At 39.7% G+C, this 20,934-nt stretch overlaps 1 protein-coding gene across 4 annotated transcripts in view; it reads right to left on the reverse strand.

The window, feature by feature from the left end:
* SH3KBP1 (SH3 domain containing kinase binding protein 1) overlaps nucleotides 1-20,934 on the reverse strand; it is a 237,564-nt gene that overhangs the window by 61,832 nt on the left and 154,798 nt on the right. For all 4 annotated transcript variants that reach the window (XM_082334033.1, XM_082334034.1, XM_082334035.1 and 1 more), the window contains one exon: nucleotides 8,307-8,382. In XM_082334033.1, the coding sequence (XP_082190159.1) occupies nucleotides 8,307-8,382 (76 nt within the window). The remainder of the gene's footprint in view (nucleotides 1-8,306; nucleotides 8,383-20,934) is intronic.

Below are 20,934 nucleotides of genomic sequence, written 5' to 3' on the forward strand. Positions count from 1 at the left end.
CATTTGATTAGCTGAATCACACTCTGAACTCCCTGGACAGCACTGACAGATCTCCCCTGGGACCCACTGGAGCCCAGACACCAAACTCACATGGCTATACCAAAACTTAGGGCTCTGACTCAGAAGCTGCATCCCAGCTGCTAAACCTTCGTGACAAGAACATCAACCTTAAATAAGCAACCAACACACATGTACGTGAAGGGTTGCTGGCTGTAAGCACAATCAGCCTGAGAAATGAAACAGTACTAATGGGGAAGAGGAAAGCTCTTCTCCAGTTCACACACTGCCACTCAGAAACAGCATGAATTTTATGTGGTGCTGGTTCAGGTAAACAAGAATTTCTTGGGCTTCACAGATTTATTTTCCTGAACACAAAAATTTAAATTTATCCACAATCGTTAGCAGTTGGTTTTCTGGCCCTGCCCTGTACTGGCTCTGGCTGGGATGGAGTTAATTTTCTTTGCAGCAGCCCGCATGGTGCTGCATTTTGGATCTGTGACTAAAACAGCACTGAGAACACTCCAGTGTTTCGGCTATTGCTGAGCAGTACCTGCACATCACCAAGGCTTTCTCTTTTCTCTTTTTCCCTACTCTGCCCCCCAGTAAGCAGGCCGGGGGGGGCAAGAAGCTGGGAAGGGACACAGCTGGGACAGCTGACCCGAGCTGCGCAAAGGGATATTCCATGCCCTATAGCCTCCTGCTCAGTAATAAAAAAGGCTTGGGGATGTTGGTCTGGGAGGTAGCCATTGCTTGAGGACTGGCTGGGCATTGTTCTGCTTGCAGTAGGTGGTGAATGATTGCCTTTGTGTTGCCTCTTTTTTTCCCTCTTTCATTCACTTTATCCATGAGTTTTCTTGCTTTTGCTCCCCCTATTCTCTCCCCTATGGGGAAGCAAGTGGCTGGGCGGAGCTTAGCTGCTGGTTGGGGTCAACCCACCATACCCCCCTCTGACGTCTCTGAAGAAACAAGAGTCAGATGGAGACGACGAACATGATCTTTGAAAAAAATATGAACAAGGGAAGAATAAGCCTCTCTCACTGTTTCTGAGAGCAGGGAACACTGTCATATAAACATTTGGTAACACTGCCAAATGACTGGGCATGTGAGAACCACCATGTCACAACTCAGATTTCAGGCGATGAAAGGGCTGTCTAACTGCTAGTTTACTGCAGGGGTTTGGATTTGTCTTCATGGACCAAGCTAGGATGTTTCACCTGCTCACTATCTTGTCTTCAAGACAGTATAATAACATTTTATGTAAAAGCTGGTGGAAAGTTGACTTAGGTCAGGTAGATGCAGAGCAGCATGTAAGAGAAACATGAGATTCAGCACATTTTTACACTTCAGTGTGTACATTCCCTTAAATAAGTGGGGTGTGTGTGTGTGTGTGTTTCCTATTCTGAGAGTATCTGCATCCTGAAAAACAGCTTTACTAAATAAAAGATTCAGAGAATTAGCACAGAGATGATGTACATAGAATACTGTACTGAAGAAGCTGAGTGCTGCATACTCTGGGAAGTCTCTGGTTACTGGAAACAGGCTTAGCACCTCTTTTTTGGGACACAGAACAGAAGTCAGGCTGTGTTCTTGGAGGCAAACACCACCTGGGCCCAAGGAGGATCATTCCTGAGTATCCATTCTCAAGTATATAAATTGTTCCTCCATTCACTTTATAATCTATACACTGTATAATCTCAAGATTAGATGGGAAGCCAAGCACAATGCACAGCTAATCAACAGAGAAGAACAGCCACTGTACCACAGTCACGGTACTATTCTGAAAGGATGCCAGCAGTGCAGCTCTCGCCCAAGGCGTGGATGAATCCCATGTGTTTCAGGTTAAAGAATGCTTTGAACAGCAAGTGTCTCCAGGGGCCCTGTGTCTCCCGAGTCCTGTAACAGGCAATCCTCCCTCAGCTCCCCCTTGCTATTTGAAGACTGTAAATTTTAATCATCCTTCAAGATGAAGACCCCGACAGACAAGAGTGGAGAGAAGGTTGTGGTTTCAGCATCTGAAAAAGTCAGTTGATAATCAGGAAAGTAAGTGCTCTCTTTCTTCTTCTTTTTTTTTTTTTTTTTTAAGCTTTTCCTCTAAAAGTGTGTCAATGTGGATCTCACAGTTAGTGGCTGTCAAAAGCAGCAAGACTTTAACCAAAGAACTCACAGTCTTTCACACATAGCAAATGGCTATGCATCTTCGCCTTCTAGTTTTGATGTCAAGAACTCTGTTCTCCCATGACCTGTCTGCCCTCCCCACCAAGCTTTTACCTTTCTGGTTTTTTTTTTTAATATCCAGGTAGCAGAGAAACAAGGAATTAAACTAGAGAAAAATGACAAAAACCAGATCTTAAGCTCAGCCAAATGCTGATGCAGTTCATGAAGAGCCAGGAGGAAATCTTGTGAGAGGCACAAGAGGGAGCTGGGGGAGGCTCACGGCTGCCCCGTGCTCTGAAGGCTGGCACAAGAACATAGCGTGAAGGTACAGTTGTGGAAAAAGTTAATGGTTTATGTACAGTAGAAGTCTGGACTCCTTGAGCACAATTTGCACTGACATACACTAAATCAATACATTCCTCTGCCTAACAAGGGCCTTGTGGATCACACTGCAACAGAGCTAGGTCTCAACAACGGGGATGGGTTTGGAACAAAGTGACTGGACAAAGTCAACTTTCAAACTTCTCCTAAGGGAATGGTAGACCAACATGATTTAAGTAAGTAAAAGCAAAGCCAACCAGACTCAAAATAATATGAACCTTTAAAATCAGATTAATAAAAGCAGAGAAGAATATAATAGGTTATGTCACTCCGGTACTAAAATTGTCCTCACTCAGCAGAGCACAATACCACAAGAGGATGTAGAAGCACTTAATTTCAATGGTTATGTTTAGATAGGAAGGAAGAAAAGATAAAAGGAAATACTAATTTCAGACACAGCACTGTAGAGACCAACTGGAACTTGCTGAATTTGTGGGTTTTCCAAGTGAAAAAAAAAAAAAAAAAAAAAAGGCAAAAAACTAAAGGTCAAAATCATATACCCTATTACAAGCCTGGTAAATAGCCTTAAGCCAAATTAAACCTTCAAACTAAGATACCAATATTAAGCATCCCTCAACTGTAGATGATAAATCTCATTTTTACTTTTGACATCCAAGGCTGGGTTTACACATCACAGATGGTTCTCCCAGAAGCTTCTTTTTTCCTCTGACCTGAAGACATTTTAAAAATATACCTGCTAATAAACCCCCAACAGTAGACATCTTAGAAACAGTAAGGGAGGAGAAAATATGATATTCATGAGCTTTTCAGTCCTCATTTATTAATTCAACAATAACTTACTCTGTCAGACCAGAGTTTCTCCCTGCAAACTCACAGCTCCTCCCAGGCATCGGAGAACAGCCTGCCATAGGCAATGGGCATTACTCAGGGAGCTGAGTGAGCAGAGAAACCTTACAGCATATCTTACAGCTTAAACAGGCTGGATCTAATGCAGGATGTTCAGCTTCTGACCCGACATATTCTGAACTGAGAGGGCTTGGGCTAGGTATAATCCCATTTGAAAATACGTACCCTTGGCTACATCCTGTGGTGTTGGAACAGTAATGTTCCAACTAGACTAGGTACAATGATGACACAACAATAAGCATCTTCTCTACCCACATCCCTCCTAATCCTGTCCTTTGGAAGGAAGAACAAAGCCGTTGCTAGCTTCTCTGACAGACCCCAAGGGCCCAGGGTGACAGACAATTCCCCTTCCCAGCATCATCCTTGTAGCTCAGAAGTTGGAAGAACAAGCAACAGCAAAGAACTACATATTTATCACAAGTGGTCTGTCACTGCCCACACTTCATTGAGGAAAAAGTCTCAGGACCATCCTCAACATTACAAAGCGTCTATCCTCTGAAAAGAACTGGATGTTTTATGGGGGTAGTTAACATGCATCTCTGTTCAGCACCTTATGTCCCACAGTCTGTCCCAGGTTCAAAATGTGGCCTATTTAATACAGTCTCAAGCCCCCCCCAAATCATTACCTCAAAGAGGGAGAACTATAGCAAGAGATAGCATTCCTACAGAATATAGCTGCTTCATTACCTAGGCAGTTGCAAGCACTGTATTTCACCCACAGAATTCAGTGGCTCAATATGTATTTACAATTGCAATGTAAAGCACTGAATTCAATGTATAGCCCTTCTGTACGACTTCGGGTCCTGCAGTACTGTAGCAGGTAGATTCATTTGTTTGTATTCTGAGAGACTGGTTAAATATTATACTGTTCAAACCAGAACTAAGCAAACTCCATTAACTGTATCAGTGCACCCTGTTCACTTTAAAAGCAGGCCTCTTCTATTTGTTCTCCTGCCAGACTCTTAGGATGAGCTGTGACATTCAAGATAGCAGTCCACAGACAAACATACCTTCAAGCTTAAATTTCACAGGGGACAGTGAGCCTGGAATTTGCTTTTCATCTTAGGCCAGGATGACACAATTTCCTCCTCTTACCTCTGCTGCTGCTTCCTTGCTGTTAGGCAAGAACTGTTCCACCCCATGCCAAGATTTCCTCCATCTCAGGTAACCTAACCACTGGGCTGGATTCATCCTTCTAACTTTTCAGAAACTGATTTTTTTTTTTTTTTTAGCAAAACAAATAACAAACCTGTATAGTTGATTTTTGAGGCTTAAATATTTCCCCCTTGATGAAGTCTAAATCACATACCGATAAATATGGACACAAACAGCAATATTAAGTAAGAAAACAAGCAGCATTGAAGTAGTATTCCTTGAGCTTAAGCTTCCTCTCTTTAACTATCACTCATAAAATGTTTCCGAAATGGAATAAAATGTGCAAAATCTAGTGAAAAATTACATAATTGTTACCAAAAACACAAACCACATAAAAAAATCCAAACGCTACGTTCAGCAGAATTTAGTTTTACTATTAATTGCTAGACTCAAGACTCATAAGTGGATTGCACTAATAAATATTTTCACAGAACTTCACAAGATGCAAACTGTCAAAACACCACCTCATCAAACAAAAAAAAAAGCAACAGAACTAATTAAGGCCCCATTAATCCAGATTCAGCTACTCCTTATGCCTTCTACCATCATGCAAAAAGATTAGTTGCTTGCTAGGATTTTGGTGTTCCTATTATGCAATAGGTTAACACAAATTGTAAATAGTCAGTGACTGGAGCAATCAAATTAAGAGCCATGGTCAATGCATTCTGTGACTTACTGCCTTTGTTGTTTTGTTTGCTTATTTATATTCCATTTTTGCAATCTCAGTAATCTGCAATAGCACGCTCAGTCACTGTGGATGTTTTTGCTTTGCTGAATTTTAGAATCCAACGAAAAATGGATTCTAGCCACTTAAACTAAAAGCAAGCTACTACACAGAAAAAAAAAAAAATCTCACCCCAGAGATGATAGAATTATAAGCACACATGCATGCATGTGCCATCCCAGCTACATAAGAGAGATGGAAATTCAACAGCAGAATAATTCCCCTGTAAGTGTGGGCACCCACAAACCTAAACCACACATCTCTCCCCTCTTCTCTTCAAAGATGCATTCTTTCATTCCTGAAAGGTTAGTAATGTTTTCCAAGGGACTACTCAGGCTAGGTAAGGATTTGTGCCTTCTGTGTGCAAATCACTGCCCTATCACATCAGAAAAGCTATAGGAAAAAAGCGGACTCAAATCAAGACGTGGGAAGAGTCAGCAACCATCACTCCATGCTGAAGCCCCTTTGGGCGGAGAGGGAACATGCTACTGCTCCCTGTTTCCTCTCTCAGCAGGCTCTTTCCAAGTGCAACTGCATTTTTTATCCTGTTGAGATTAAGGAATAACAGCATCAGTCATGGAAAGGAACAGGTGGAAGTTGAAAAACTGTATTATTCCTCTACCAACATAATCTCTCTCTTGCTTGCAGCATACATCTCCAGCAGTAACCCCAAGGGAATCTAAATCACATATCCAAAAGCCCCCTTTCCATCCTGAGCTGAACCTATGGATCTTCTCTTTCTTGCCACTTCTTTGAGAATGGCACAGTATCTGTTTTGTTCAGCAATTAAAGACTCCAAGGAAGACTGGGACACTACCATCTCAGGCAAAAGTGAAAGTAGCTGAGGTCCAAGGTGGAATGATACTTTTATGTTGAACACTGCAATTAGGACATTCACCAGTTTTCTGAGACGGCAAACTTGCCTGGATTCAGTGCTTTTTCAAGCTTGTTTGTGATAGGTTTTTAGGAGAAAACAAAAATTAAATTTTGGAGAAACGACAAATACTAGATAGATCATAGTCCTATGCCAGACTCTGATCATACTCCTCACATCTGACTATCAGACATTAACTGTATTATGAAACCATTATTCCTCTGCCTGTATCAGAGACCAAACCAGACTGAAGTATGTTTCATTTTCACTGAAAGGTTTTTCAGTTTAAATGAAGGACAATTTCAACCGAGTGAAAAGCATCTCCTGTGGTGCCATTTGAGGCTAAGACAATTATATATAATTACATTATATCAGACCTTCCTATACACGTGCTTCTCTTTCCCAAGCAAGAACAGAGATGCCAAAAATTCTGCTGAGGCCCTAAAGATTCCAGGAAAGATAAAATAGCCTAAATAATAAAGTTTGGGTAAAATTCATAGAACATGTAAAGATACTGTACAAATAAGTAGCCCACCCTTCTCACCAGTTCTGACAAAAGGGCTGTTGAATGATGTTTGCTCATAACCACGGTGAAAATACATGGCAACAGAAGAAGAGGGATTTTCTGACCAAAAAGGCATGTCCAAGGGAAATAACAAAGAGGTGAAAGAAGAACCAATCGGAGGCCAAATGTGTTGATGGAGAAGTGTCTCTGTGTCAACAGGAGCTCAGTGTGTCACTGTAGAAGGTACAGGTCTCTCACCATTGTTCAGAAGGTTTCCCCATTCGTTTTTAAGTGGTAAAGTATGAAACCCCAGTACCCTGGGATGTGATTTAGTGAGCAGCTTCAGCTCACATCAGAAGTATGAGCTGATGTGGAAAAAGGCAGCTGTCTCCCAGCCTGGCTTACCACACAAGGGTTAGTGCTGCAGGTGGGAAAGGCCATGGGATCCCCCCTTCTGATGGCACCTGAACTCAGGTCAGCTTAACCTGCTCAAGCTGCAGGTTGGGAAAGGTAATTCCAAAACACACTGGTTCAGGAGCCCTGCTCTACATTACCAGTTCACAAATTTTTCAGTATTTCAAGTTCTTACTTCCTCAGGGCAACTGAGTTCTTGCAGTACTTCCCATTAACAGCCTGGCGTCACAAGGGGAACAAGATAAGAGGATGCAGCAGGTCAATTAGCGTGGTGCAGTTAATGGACAATAACTGACTAAAAGCTGTTTTAAGCTGCTTTTGCAACTCTGAGCAGAAAACATGTGGTAAACCAGGTCGTAACCATGCAATTCCCTCAGACAGCTGCTGTTCTGCTGCTCCAGATGCTTGCGTTCCTATGTCTGCATGGGTTTCAGTTCTGAGATAAAATGTTACCTGCTAACTATCTAAAAGGATAAACACATCAGGGAAGGAGAAGGACTGTGCAAGACTTAAAAACTCAACACTTTATATTACACTCAATTTCTTTTCTAAGTATGGCTATGTTCTCTTCCTTCTTACTCTTTTCTATCAGAATCCATAACATTTAGTTGCAACTTTATATAAATAAAATGAAAAGATAGGGAATATATACATAAGTTATTGGTAAACTAGTTACATATGCCTCCCTAGAACAGCACTGAGACCTGTCTAAAAGATTTAATTATTGCTTTTTGTTTATTAAGCATTGAAATGACGAAAAGAGAATTGAAGTTCTTAGACACTGTTCATGTCCCATACAAACTATACCACCCACACAGATTACTTCTGCTACATAAAGAAAGAAAAAAGAAGAAAAAAACAAGAGCACTCACAACCAGAGACATTTTTCTATGACCCACCTACAAGTTACAGCCTGGAGTTGGATCTTACTCAACTGTGATTAATTCTGAAGTACCCTCCAGGCTGAAAGCTGATCATGTAATTTAATCTGATTTTTGGTAGCAGAAAACTTGAGGTAGGATTATCAGAGCAAAAACAATTCAGGGGATTCTGTGAAACACAGCATTCTGTCTATGCACCGCCTACTCAAAGTTTATCCTAAATATATCTATCTGCATTCTCGCTTTTCATATATAGAGGACACTCTTTTAGCCAAAACTAGAGAAAAGTGTTAAGCTTGCTTTTAAGAGGCTTAATACCACAAAGTGCAAAGAAAAAACTATGAAACCTACTTTTTGTTCTGCTGTCCACTTCTATTTTTGTTGGCTCCTGAGTTGCTGTGGCTGGAGGTAATTTCTTCCCAACACTCTGAAAAAAAATAATTATTCTCCTTTAAAATTTGCAGGTTCAGTTAAAAGTTGGACAACATAAAAAATTGTAATGGAAATACAAAATACAGGGGTAGAAAAAGGACAGTAAAGAAACAGAGGCAAATCAAACTATACTTAGGTTTGTCTGTGGGAGTTTTGTGAGGTTTTTTTTTTTAATGACAAAGAATTCATAAGAATGTGATCCTCAATTTTTTCCTTTAAAAAATGTTTACTAACCTTTTTTAAACATTAACCCCTTAACACAGCTTCAGGGAAGACTCACAGAAGTTTCATTGGTGGACTGAATATGTGATGAAATTACTTAAGGAAAGGTGGTATTCAGTACGAAAAGTAAAATTGAACGGAGAGCGGGGGAAAAAAAAAAGCCTTGACTTCTGTCCGTACAAAGACTATTCATTTCAGTCATTCTAGAAGGAGTGTGATTTTTAAGTTGACAACATCTCTTTAAATGGTTCCCATTTTTGTTTGTTTTGAGCAAGAATAACTAATTTACAGAGGAGTACTATAATAAGCAATAATCAGCCTTAGACAGGTAAGCTGAAAGAACAGTAAAACAAACACTATCTGCCCCCACCAAAATGAAATAAAACTGGTGATATTTATCTTTATGTATCTTCACGAATTACTATATGCATGCTATCCCCTCTCTCACTCAGCTTTTCTCCCTATCAAGAAAGCTGGCTAGCTTTAAAATCCCAGCGATGTGTAGTTGAGGACATAAGTGTAATTATTACTTGTTTACATAGATATAAGTACTTAAAAGCCCTAGCTGTAGTTCAACTTCTTTTTCTGGTAAGGTATTCATAAACACCACAGAACCTCCTCTATACTCCAGTGACCTTCTGAGTAAAAGCTAAGAGACAAGAGAGCTAAGACTTAATCTTGAAGGCACTGAGGACCTCTTGGGGAAAACACTGGTCAATATAAGAAGCAATAGGAGCACAGCGCTTTAAGTAGTTGAAAAATTTCAAGGTCTATAAAGAATATGAAGAGCTCCGTATTAGTCATTTGTACACTAACTGTGTCAAAATTTATCCATGAAAAGGAGTAAAATGCACACGGAAGGATTTTAGGCTGGCAAAAACAGCACCTCTGGAAGAGATATAGTTTTGACAGTTGTGCACAAGACAGTCATCAAATTTGTGTTGACAAGTAAGACAAACTACGAATTGCAATACCCAAAAGTGTCCTGGTGCAACTTAACTTGCAGGTGGTAGGAGAAACAACTGACCTTCTGATGAGCTTGCAACTTTGCTTACAATCCAGAGTTTGTGAACTGCTGGGGAAGAGAGACCAACAATAAAACTCTACAGAACCTCCCAACTTCTTTGCTTCTCGTCTCTCATTCCCACCTGAGCATTATCTGAAGCAGCGATTAGGGAGGTAACAGAAAAACAGGAGATAATGGACTCCTGCAAATCAGGAGAGGGCAAAACTAAGAAAGGAGCATGACCTGGCAGTACTGAAGTAGCTTAAAATCAAGAAGGATGAGGATGAAGAGCTGACTCTGAGATCTAGCTGGAAAGCAGTGAAAATTTTACTGGAATAGATATAATGAAGAATCTGAAGCTATCATCGGGCATTCACACAGATAAAAAGCACAGAATGCCTTCAAGATGAAAGCAAGACTGGGAAGAAAGCTTTTGGTTCAGAGGCAAACAGTGCAGTTCAAGATAGCTGCACATCTCAGTACATGCTTATTCATGATTAAATCTTTATTCACATTTCTGCGTCATAAAATGGTTTGGAAAATGATGAGAGCACATACTCTAAACTGCACTACTATTTAATTCGGAAAGGAATGCTTACTAAAGGAATATCCCAAAACTTTAATTTAGGGGAGTTTTTCTTTTTTAAAAGATGAAATTGTTAGTCAAGAACAATTAATTAAAGGAAAGCATTTGGTAATTGCTTTATCATACATGAATCATTAATCTTATGCCCTGAAACCAAAACCCAGATAAACCCACAAGCTTAAATTTAACAAGCTAAAAATCACAGCGAAAGACTCATGGGCAAAGAGGAAGAAACTACCGTATCCCAGTGGGAAGGGCATGCTGCAGTGTAATTTCTTAATTTATAGAAGCAGGTGCAAGTGCAATACTTGAAAACATTCATTCATCTGCTCGTTTAGAAAGAATGCCTGTGCCAGTGATTAATTAGCATGGGGACCCAACAGACTCCTTGGGAACAGAAAAGAGAACACCATCCAAACAAGGCTGTTCTTTTGTTGGGAGCTAGGAGACAGGTTGGAAAGCAGTCTTTGCATGAGTTGCAATTTGTGCAGGAGAGAAGGTAAAAAGCCCAGGGAGCAAGTCAGGCTGAAGACATGACTCTTTTTGCACATATAGAAATAGCCTGAGCAAAGAAACAAGAAACTGGACTCCTGACAGGTCTACTGATAAATGAAGAGCAGCGCAAAACTGGGTGTAGCACATGGAATGTGCTGAAAGATCACAGTGACCTACAAGATCCAAAGATCATTTATTGCAGAACAAGCAAAGTTGTCCCAGAATTCCACGATGAGGAGAGGAAGGAATGTTTATATCTACTAGGAGGATATAGAAAAGTCGTTATTCAAATAATTTAAACATGGGTTGCACAGAACTCACTCTAGTGAGGAGGGACACCTGAATTTGTTGTGGGACAGGGAGCGGAGAAGACAAGTGGAACTGGTATTCTTTAATTGTAAGGGGGCTGCACCCAAGGATTTATAGGTGTGACACAAGCATCACTGACAGTAAAAAAGAAAAAAAAAAAAAAAAAAAAGGGTAAACCATGCAAATCTGGTTTCAGGTGGACCTGTGCTGCCAAGATGTTTTACTCTTCCTGTAAAATGGTAGTAAAGGAGATTTTTTTAAAATTATTATTTATGTTTACAATTGGACTATACTGATCCATGCAATTGCATGGAAAACATCTTGTTATCACTTTCTGAAAACATCTCCATTAACCTTAATATAGTACTCATTTGTTCATTAGGAAATAAGCAAGATAAAATTTCCTCACTCTGAGAGACACTGAATCCTCTATGATCTGTTAAGTTTGATGGTTCTGCTTTAACAGGATAAAACCACAACTATACTTAAGATCTGAGTGCTGGGAGTCCCAGATCAAGTAATATTATCACAGTTACAAATTTTTCTGACAAGAAAAGAGAAATGGGAGACAGACACATCTCTTCCTGTATGAGCCAGAAACTTTCCTTCTGACTCTCCAACTGTTCTACGTAACTGATACTCCCATACAGGTCAAATATCTACCAAATTTACTAGTGGCTAGGAGAACCAAGCAAGCCCAACTTAAATTCTTGCTGATCCAACACACATCTCCACGACATAGGCTTTTCTTCTCAGGGACTAGTTACTAGCGTTTTGGTCTCTTCTCCAGTTGAAGGCCTAGCATAATTTGTCAAAATCTCCTTCACTTCTAAAAAAGGAGACATGGGAGCAAAGAATACTCTAATTGGGTTGAACTGAAGATTTCAATATAATTCTTTCTCCTCCTCTGTTCCTCCTTTACATAAGAAGGTCAATACAGGAAAAAAATGTCCTCCAAGCCTTTCTAGACACATTGATCTATGCTGCAAAATACTGACATACAACTCCAGCTTTCACATTACTTAGTCTTTTACCTGATTCATGCCTAGCTATTAGGCTCAATATTCCCAAGAAGCAAGCAGATCTTACCAGGCACAAAACAAGATTTAGAACTTGAAGGACTTTTGGGGAACTCAGACACTCCAAATCCAAGAGCAGGATCAACCTCAACCCTGCCAGCATCCCCTGACATGTCCCAGCCCTCTCCCATTTACATAAATCCATCATTTTGTCAATAACGTTTGCAATAAAAAAATCACATGCAGCATGAACCAGAAGGCCCATAATGACGCCCTCTCAGCAGCGTCCTAATCGCCAGGCTGCAAAGACAAGTGAAGTTCTGCATTTTCTCTCTGGCCCTATATATCTTGAATTCTTGGCTGCAGAATGGTTTCAGCACCAGCAAAAAGGGTAGCATATTCCCCTCTGCCTTTGTATCTCTGGCCTGGTGGTTCAGGGACACTCCTGAAGAGTACCATTTCAGTTTCCCTCTATCCTCCTCCAGTATGCTGATTACCATAAATCTCATTTCTAGATGGTGGCAGTCAGTCTTGTTCCACTTACACTATGTTGCAGATATCACTCTGACTTGCTTAGTCCCGTCACACAAGAAACACATGGTGGAAACAGAGTTCATATTTCGTAACTCCAAACCTAGGTTGACTCCCAACACACAATGGAACATATCAACAAAACAGGCAGAATCTTGATCCCACTATTTCTGCAAGGTGAGTATAATTAGATTATTTAGCTGTCAGACATAAATGCCCCTAATCGCCTGACAAGTGAATCCTAAAGATGAAAGGGCATGAAGTGCCCTCTTGCTGCAGAAACAGCTGATAAAAGCATGAATAATGACCATGATTTGGTGTACAGATATTCAGAGGGATGAGACAGATTTAGCCGCAACCTGCCAGTCTCAATGCTTGGTTTTATGAAGCCAACGGAAGGACAATCTAGCATTAAATAACAGGTTCTGTTAGCAGAAGAGGCCTTGATGGCAGTTCGGTACACTACAGATCCCTATCACTGCAGACCAGTTTCCTCTGATACTGAATTAACAGTGACTACAAAAGTGGTTGAGGTGGCACACAAAGTTGTGTGAATGAGGTCATGGTACAATCTAAACAGTCTCATGTCCTTTCATTTATGTATTTTGGCTCAACCGCAATCCCTGTAACAGCAGAGAACAACACAAGAGAAGCAGAGCACGTAATGGGCAGTATACAAGTGAACTTTTCTCACTTGAGGGCACTACAGCCCTTCCCTACTACTATTCAACCCTGACCAGAGGAAGAAAAATAGACCTGTGATCAAGTTTCCTCCTTCGTGATATTTAAAAATTGTATTTCAGGGTTTTCTGTTATTGTTGAAAACTGACTTGTCTGTTTACTTTTGTTATTCAGGTCTTGCGTCCCTGGAACATTTAATCTGAAAATTCAAATTGAATTGTCACTTGTGCATCAGCTAGGTCCATACGGGAAGATTTTGTTATACTTCTTCACACTAAATGAACATACTTATCCTCTGATTTCCTTTAACAAATATAGGCTTCTCTAAGCAACAGCTTGTTTAGTCTGAAATAAGGAAAAAAAGATTTACTCAGCATCAGTATTTATTCTGGAAAGTGTACTGAGGTCTTTACCCTAGATAAAACATTTTAAGTAGCAGTTCCAAAATATAACTCCATGAAGATATTCTTAAAGAATACATCAGACATTAAAGAATTCACAAAAATGGGCTGTATGAGCTGGAAACACTAACGCTTTTAAGCTTAACATTGTTTGTCAGTTTGAATAGTGAAAATATAGCAATATGCACTGATGTATTATACAGGGGAGGAAGAGACAGTTATGTATCTTGAGAACTTTTAGAATTTCAGAAAACCTCAGTGATTAGGTCAGGGGAAAAAATCGCGCCGTGTTTCTTTGACCACAACACTTCCTTTTAACATTCAACTACTATTTTTGAATGTTGTTTATACGCATGAGAATTTTTTTATCTATAGGTTTGTGTGCAAATCCAAGGCCACTATTAGTGACAATATAAAAGCCTTATTCTTTACTGTATTTTTGACAGTCCATTTTGTAACAGAGAACATTTTTTCACAAAGAAGCAGAAATGATCACTAGATTCTTCCAGCTCTGGATGAACAGAAGCACAAACAAGCTTCTCACTGACTACGTATAATGCTGGTGTTGTGAGGGGGGAGCCAAATTAATTTATTCTTTTCTAAAATGCTTCAAGTGCTTAAGGAACATCATCAAGTCCTTTATCCATCCTACCTGGACTACCTTAAATTAAAAAAAAAAAGAAATTGAAAGAGCTCAAATATAAAAATCCCAAAGGCTTTCAGATGTCAAAATGCCGTTACTCCCTCTGAGACAAAATAAAAGAAATTTCCAGGATTTCAGTGTTTCCCGTGATATCAACATTCAACTCCACATAAAGTACTTTCTGTGACAGCATGATCAAGTATTGCTATCCTGGGGTTTCCCAAAAGGACAGCGTTAACAGTTTTTCTAAAGAGTCACCACATGGCACTTCAAAGAGGCTAATGGGAATTTTAAGAAACCTTTACAGAGGTTCTCTAAACAAAAGAGTTCTCTCTAAACAAAAATTCTTTAGGGAAAGTGTGATTAAGCACCTACCTCCACATTTGCTTGCCTCAGTCATCTAAAATAGCTTCTTCCTCTGTACCTACTTTCTACCCAGCTGTGCCTTGGTAGAAGTACCATCCATATGCTCCTGAACTATAATTATTAATATTTTTTAACACTAACTAGATAGGTACATCTGCCCAATGCATGCCCAGATAATATAGAGAGCCCCAGTTGCCCAAGCTGCACGCATTTCTACTGACATCATCTATGAGGACATTCCAGCCACAACGCAGGGTAATTTCCTTAAAACTAGGTTAGGTGAATGAATGGGACAGGAAACAAGTGTTCATCAAGTCCTCAATTACAACCAGACTGTCGCAAGCACAGGCAAGCAAAATCCTTTTTATTCTCCTGCTCCACTGTGAGTATGAGCAGACAGAGAGGTGTCTCACAGGTACCTCATAATTCACTTGCTGTGAGCAAGAGAGAGGGAACAGCCCAGTCACTGCCCAAGCCCACCCACCAAAGGTGGCCATGTCCCCGGGGAGCCACTCTGGGCCGTGGATTCCTGCCATCACTCCTCCCCTTTGCCGTGACGTTAGTGTGTCTGCGAGGGGAGAGGAGGGAATTGATCCATGTTAAAAAGGATTGCAGAGGGGAAGGAAGAACAAAAGAGTTTTAATGTTATCTGCTTCACTAAACAGCGGCACAAACATTTGGGTAGAACTGTGGCAGGAAAATTTATGGTCATAGGGATAAGGTGCAACTCTCAGTTGCAGCGCTCATTTATACCAGCTTAAAGGTCATTGGGAAAGCATGGTGAGCATCTCACGGTGTGCTTTAATAATTCCTGGGGTCAGCATATCACATTTTGACCGCACTTGGGGCGACCCCAGGAAAGGTTGCAGTAGTACTGGCCTTTACAACATTCAAAAGACTAAATACGATTGACACTCAAGTACTCAGGTCTACATACCAGATGATGCTTCCATAAAGAATGGGCACCCTGACCGCAGGATCAGATGTGACACACACCCACAGAGCTTTTTTAGTGGGATGTTTGGCAAATATTTCACAGAATGCAGAGAACAAAGCAATTAAAGTATTCTTAAATTTCCTATTATAGTTTCTTCGCACATAGTCAAGCTATGTTGCCTTCTACTGGACAATCTGAAAGTAATGCATTTTCACATTTAGTCCATATTCCAGCAGACTTAAGTGCAGTTTTTCCAACTGACGTCTATACTAAATGACTTTTGCACTTGGATGAACACAGGCCTTCTGAACTACAGCATATCACTGTAAAGAAATAAATCCTTTTTTTCTTTTGAAAAAGATTCTACCTGTAAAAGGTTTTACCCTTCTACAGAAAGGTTGCAAAACCATGTATTTAGGTGCTGCGAAAGACATATGAACCACTGGCACCTTAATTCTCTCTGTCTAGACAAAATCAACAAGTCTCTACATAAGAGATGTCCCTCCAAATAAAATCCCAGTCTTAGAAAGCAAAAGAGCAATGCCTTCATCCCACTGGACCTCCCTGAAAATTAACATAATTTCAGCCATCAGCATGACTCTTACCACAATTAACAAGTTTGGACAAAGCAGTCAAGTTGTCTGAAGTCAACAATGAAGAGGTGGAGGCCCTGTAACTGTTCATGAGCATCAGTCCTCCGGGAACTGACTACTACGCCAGCACTGCTTTAGAGGAAAGCAACGTTCAAGTAGGCAACAAATATATCCTGCTTGAATGTTAAAGGCTTTTGGAATTAGGATGCATATGCAGAAAACCTAAATGTACCTGGGAGAAAAATGTTTTCTAGTGTTCACAGAGAAACGGATACCTTTTTACCAATTACAAAAGTTACTTCTTGAATGCAAAAGAAAAAAAAAAATGGGGACACAAATAGCGTTTCAGTCTAAATCCTACTACAATACTCTAATTCTCATTCCAGAGAGTGGTAAACAGGTTGTGAGTACGTTACATCACACTCAGTCCACTTGGTGCCCTAGAAATAGAGTACTGAATGTCAGAGCATCTTACAACTGCTGTATCTGTCATACACTGTCCTGGCGCTGGAATCCAGGCAGACAAGCAAGTAGGAAAGTAACCAAAGCAAAGGAAACAGCTCAGAGGTTCCCAAACAAGGGAAATTTTAGAACAAAACACAATTTTGCTATAAAATCACTTACCAGGACAGAAAAGGAGTGATTTATGTGGTTCTGAAAGTTCAACGCAAAATAAAGACAAAATAACAAGCCTGTACTACCTTTGGCGTACCACTGTGAAGCACTACATACAGAAGAAAGGGGAGGGAGAAAGGAAGACCAGGATGATTTAATCAATGTATGAGCCAATTCCTTGATGGCTCAGAGTTTGTTACTCCTTCACATTTTATTTGATAACAACAATTAAATGTCTCTTTTTTCTGGCAAAAGTTCTTTAAAAGAAAAAGGGAGAAAAGTAAGAAACAAAGATCAGAGTAGTAAGTTCTTCGGTAGTTTTTCCAGGTGTGTATTTTTTTAGGAGAAAGCACTAGATGCTGCAATTAAAATTACTTTCTATTATTGTTTTTTACCTTGTATTAATCAAATTTGATCTATTTAATATGTTATTCAAAATTACTTATTATTTTAATAATCATTAAGCATGATTTCTTACTTAGCCATTCAAAAGCTACGAAATGTTAAAATTTGGGGTTTCGTGCAGACCCTTGTTTCTGCTGTGTTATAACTACATGTGAGTCTATCACATTTTACATGTGATCCGGTTATACTTCTCAGTACAATGGCATTCAGCTGGTTTTGTCACAGAGATGTAAAATGACAATATGTTGTCATTCTGAAGTAGTTATTCAAGATGGAGCTCATTTCATTTAAACATCACCTACGAACCAGATGTGTACATATGGGCCAGTCACTGCAGGCTTCCCTTCTGTCACTGGAGGTAAACAGCCCTTTTAGCATGTAGTTCATCCGGACTTCTCCTTTGGGATAAGAAAGGTCATATCGCAATGCCTTTTAGTCTACAAACTGTGAAGAAACCTTGAGTACTAGCAACATCACAGATATCTAAATTCATTCAACATAATCCTATGATAGCTGCTATTTTTAAACATGTTAGTTGTGTAGACCATGCGTATTACCTGCCAGGACAGCAGCCAGCTAATCTATCTATACATCTATCTTTATCTATCTGTATGTGTGTATCTACCTATATGTATGTATGTATCTATCTATAAGTAACTATCCATCTATAGATCTATCAATACATCTATAAACCCAGCTATCTAATCAGTAAGTACTGGTGTTACAGCAATACAATGCTGTCTTTATGCAAGTCCAGTATGATCTTTTCTACTTTGCATGGCCAAATCACAGCAATTTTCATTAAAACACACAAATAAAAACGTCCTGGTCCTGGCTCCTGAAAAAGTTTGAAATTGCGACCTAAGTGCACACTAAAAACTAAAACTGAGATGCAGACTAAAAAGAGTTTATTGTTCATCCATTTTTAAACATATTAACTTGGATAAGTAACCGATGAAAAGAGAGGAAACAAAAGGCAGGATTTCATCATGGTGACCAGTGGTGGCCCTCAGGGATCTAGATCAAGGCTCTTGTCTTCCACATGTTCACAGATAATCCAGAAAAGAGGAAAGACAGGTATTCAGTTCAGAGAGAAGTAAAATTACATATTTGGAGGAAAACCGCTATCTTTAGACAGAAATTATGGGCTTTGAAACACATAGCTGTTAATACTTTGGAAAGGAATAAAGAGCAATGGAAAGCACTACCAAAATCCTGTATAAATCCATCCAACACCTAGATCATTGTGTGCTGTTCTCACCTCCTTTCCCCCTCACACATAACCCACCTCAGTCCCTAAAGGAACTGGAAAAGACAGAAAGTCACCAAGAATGATCAAATCTATGGAACAGATTCCTTATCCTGGAAAAAAAGATACACATAGTTGATTTAACACACGTGTATAAAAATCAGGAGTGGCATTGAGAAGGTAGTTAGGGAGGACTCACTCATTATCTCTTCCAGTAATAAAAATTAAGGGCTATCAGATTAAATTAGCAGGTACCACATTCAAAACAAAGGGAGGTGACTCCTTCCCACAGCATGTGATACAGCTAAGTGGAACTCTTTCACAGGAGTTACAGGTGCTAACATGTTGCCTGCAATGAAAACACGACTACCCGATTTGATGAGGAAAAAATATCCATTAGGGATATTAAACACAAAGTTCAAGAAGACTAGAGGCTGTGAAGACGCACTGCAGCAATTTCTCCGTATGTTTACCCTGTTCTCACACTCTTCCCCAGGCTTCCAGTATTGACCTCAGTTTGGAGGCACGAAACCAGCGCAGGCACAATTCTGATCTGAACTACAGATGTCTCAGGACCTTCCAATTCCCTGGAAATCTCATTCTTTAACATACGGAAATGGAATATTGAATAGGGTACACTTTAGAAAATATACCTAAATAAAGCAAGGTGACATAAAAACAAAGTGATAACACAAGGGAAACTTCAAAGTATTACTCCAGCTTCTCTCTCCCCCCAGACGTTATCAAACAAACTTGAAGTTTTTCAGTTAAAAAGAAAACAAATCCACAGGGAGAACAAAGATATCTGGAAAAAAGAATTAGAAAAGTCTTCAAAATTATAAAGCAGTAACTCTTACAGGTTAATTTAAATCCTCTGATTTGTAAGCCACCACAGAAATTTTCAATGGAGAAAATGCTTTATGGCATAAACAAGTCTGCTTTCATGGGCCATCTTTTGTAGCTCCCACAAAAGCAGAGAAACCCACTATGAGTCTAAAAGATTATAAACAGCAAACACCGGATTGACAGTCAGCTACTGTAATGAAAAAGACAAATCCACAGGACAGAAATATACATCTGCGTTTCCTGTTCAGCCAGCTCAGCCTCCTTCTGACCCGTAAGATGGACTACGTCCACCACAACGCTATCAGCGAGGCGCTCGTAACAACTTACCAACCTCCTGAATAAATTCGACTCCGTCAAGCAGTCTGAAAAGGCTTTAACTGTCTCTGACTTTCTCTGAGAAAGTGCTATAGATTTAAGATGTCTTCAGAGCACAATATTTCAATATTTCAGTGTATGAATACACACTCAGTGATGATATTGATGTTTATGCTAAGCTGTAACTGTTTATATCCTCCACATTCATGTAATTTGTATTTTTGCATTAAAAGGAGAGTCTCAAACCTTCATAGTGGGGAAGACATCCAATTAGAGACCATTTCACAGATCCCTAACTTCCCATTTACAACTACAAAACATCTCTTTTGCGATTTCAGAACTGCTTAAATGGAAAATTACTTTCGTTCTTGTTTCCAGCTGCTGAGCTCCATTAAGAAATGACCTGAGCCAGCACCAAATGTCCCATCCAGCTATCCATGCACTGAAACTGCCAGGTGTTTAGCAGACCACCAGCAGTCTACAGACCACAGATGAAGAATATCTTCATTAGCATTACGCAAGTCACCAGAGAAATATGGGCTATCTCAAAAAACGGTCAAAGAAATAAGTAGGTAAAATACGCAATGCGAAATTTTTGTTTTAACTTCTTGGAGGGGAAAGGGGGTAGGAACAAAAAGATGAATGAATATGAACAGTGAAACGTCGTTTTCATTAAAACTCTGGGTAGCTTGGAGAGCAGAAGAGTGCACGTTTTGCCTTTTACCTCACTATTCTCCACAGTTAAACCTGTTCTACCAGCAGGTGAGTTCAGACTCTAAAGCTTTGTAACTTGGTATTTTGACAAGTTCTTAAAATTTCAAATTATGGGCAGGGAGGGGAGTGGAGAGGCTTCTTTCTACTGATATGCTTGATGTGCTGGGCAGGAGAGAAACCTAAGTGTCTTAACTTGCACATTTTATAACATTTGTATTTCTGTAAAATTTGGAATCCTGACATTTGATGCTGTCAGGCTGTTTGTTTCAAATCATTAATTAACTGAAAATCTGCCTTCCTAAAAGGTTAGTGGTGAGAAAGCAAATGCAAGAGTTTAGATTAGGTAGATGCTGCTGAAACAAATGGAGCAAGACGTATTAGAATCAGTGATGAGTAAAAACACTTTAGCAAATGAAATTAAAAAAAAAAAACACAACAAAACCAACTAAACAAAAAAAGGCAAATACAGAATGAAACCCACACGGCACACTCCCAACTGCCTCATCTCAACGCACTGAAAGCGGGCACATCAAAATGAGCTGTATGAACAAGCTCATTTTCTTTCTTCCTCAAGCTGCAGATTTGCAATGCTAGAAAGTGTTTTTGTAAAGAAA

This window comes from Platalea leucorodia, assembly GCF_965183815.1.
Source record: "Platalea leucorodia genome assembly, chromosome: 2".
Classification (NCBI taxonomy): Eukaryota; Metazoa; Chordata; class Aves; order Pelecaniformes; family Threskiornithidae; genus Platalea; species Platalea leucorodia.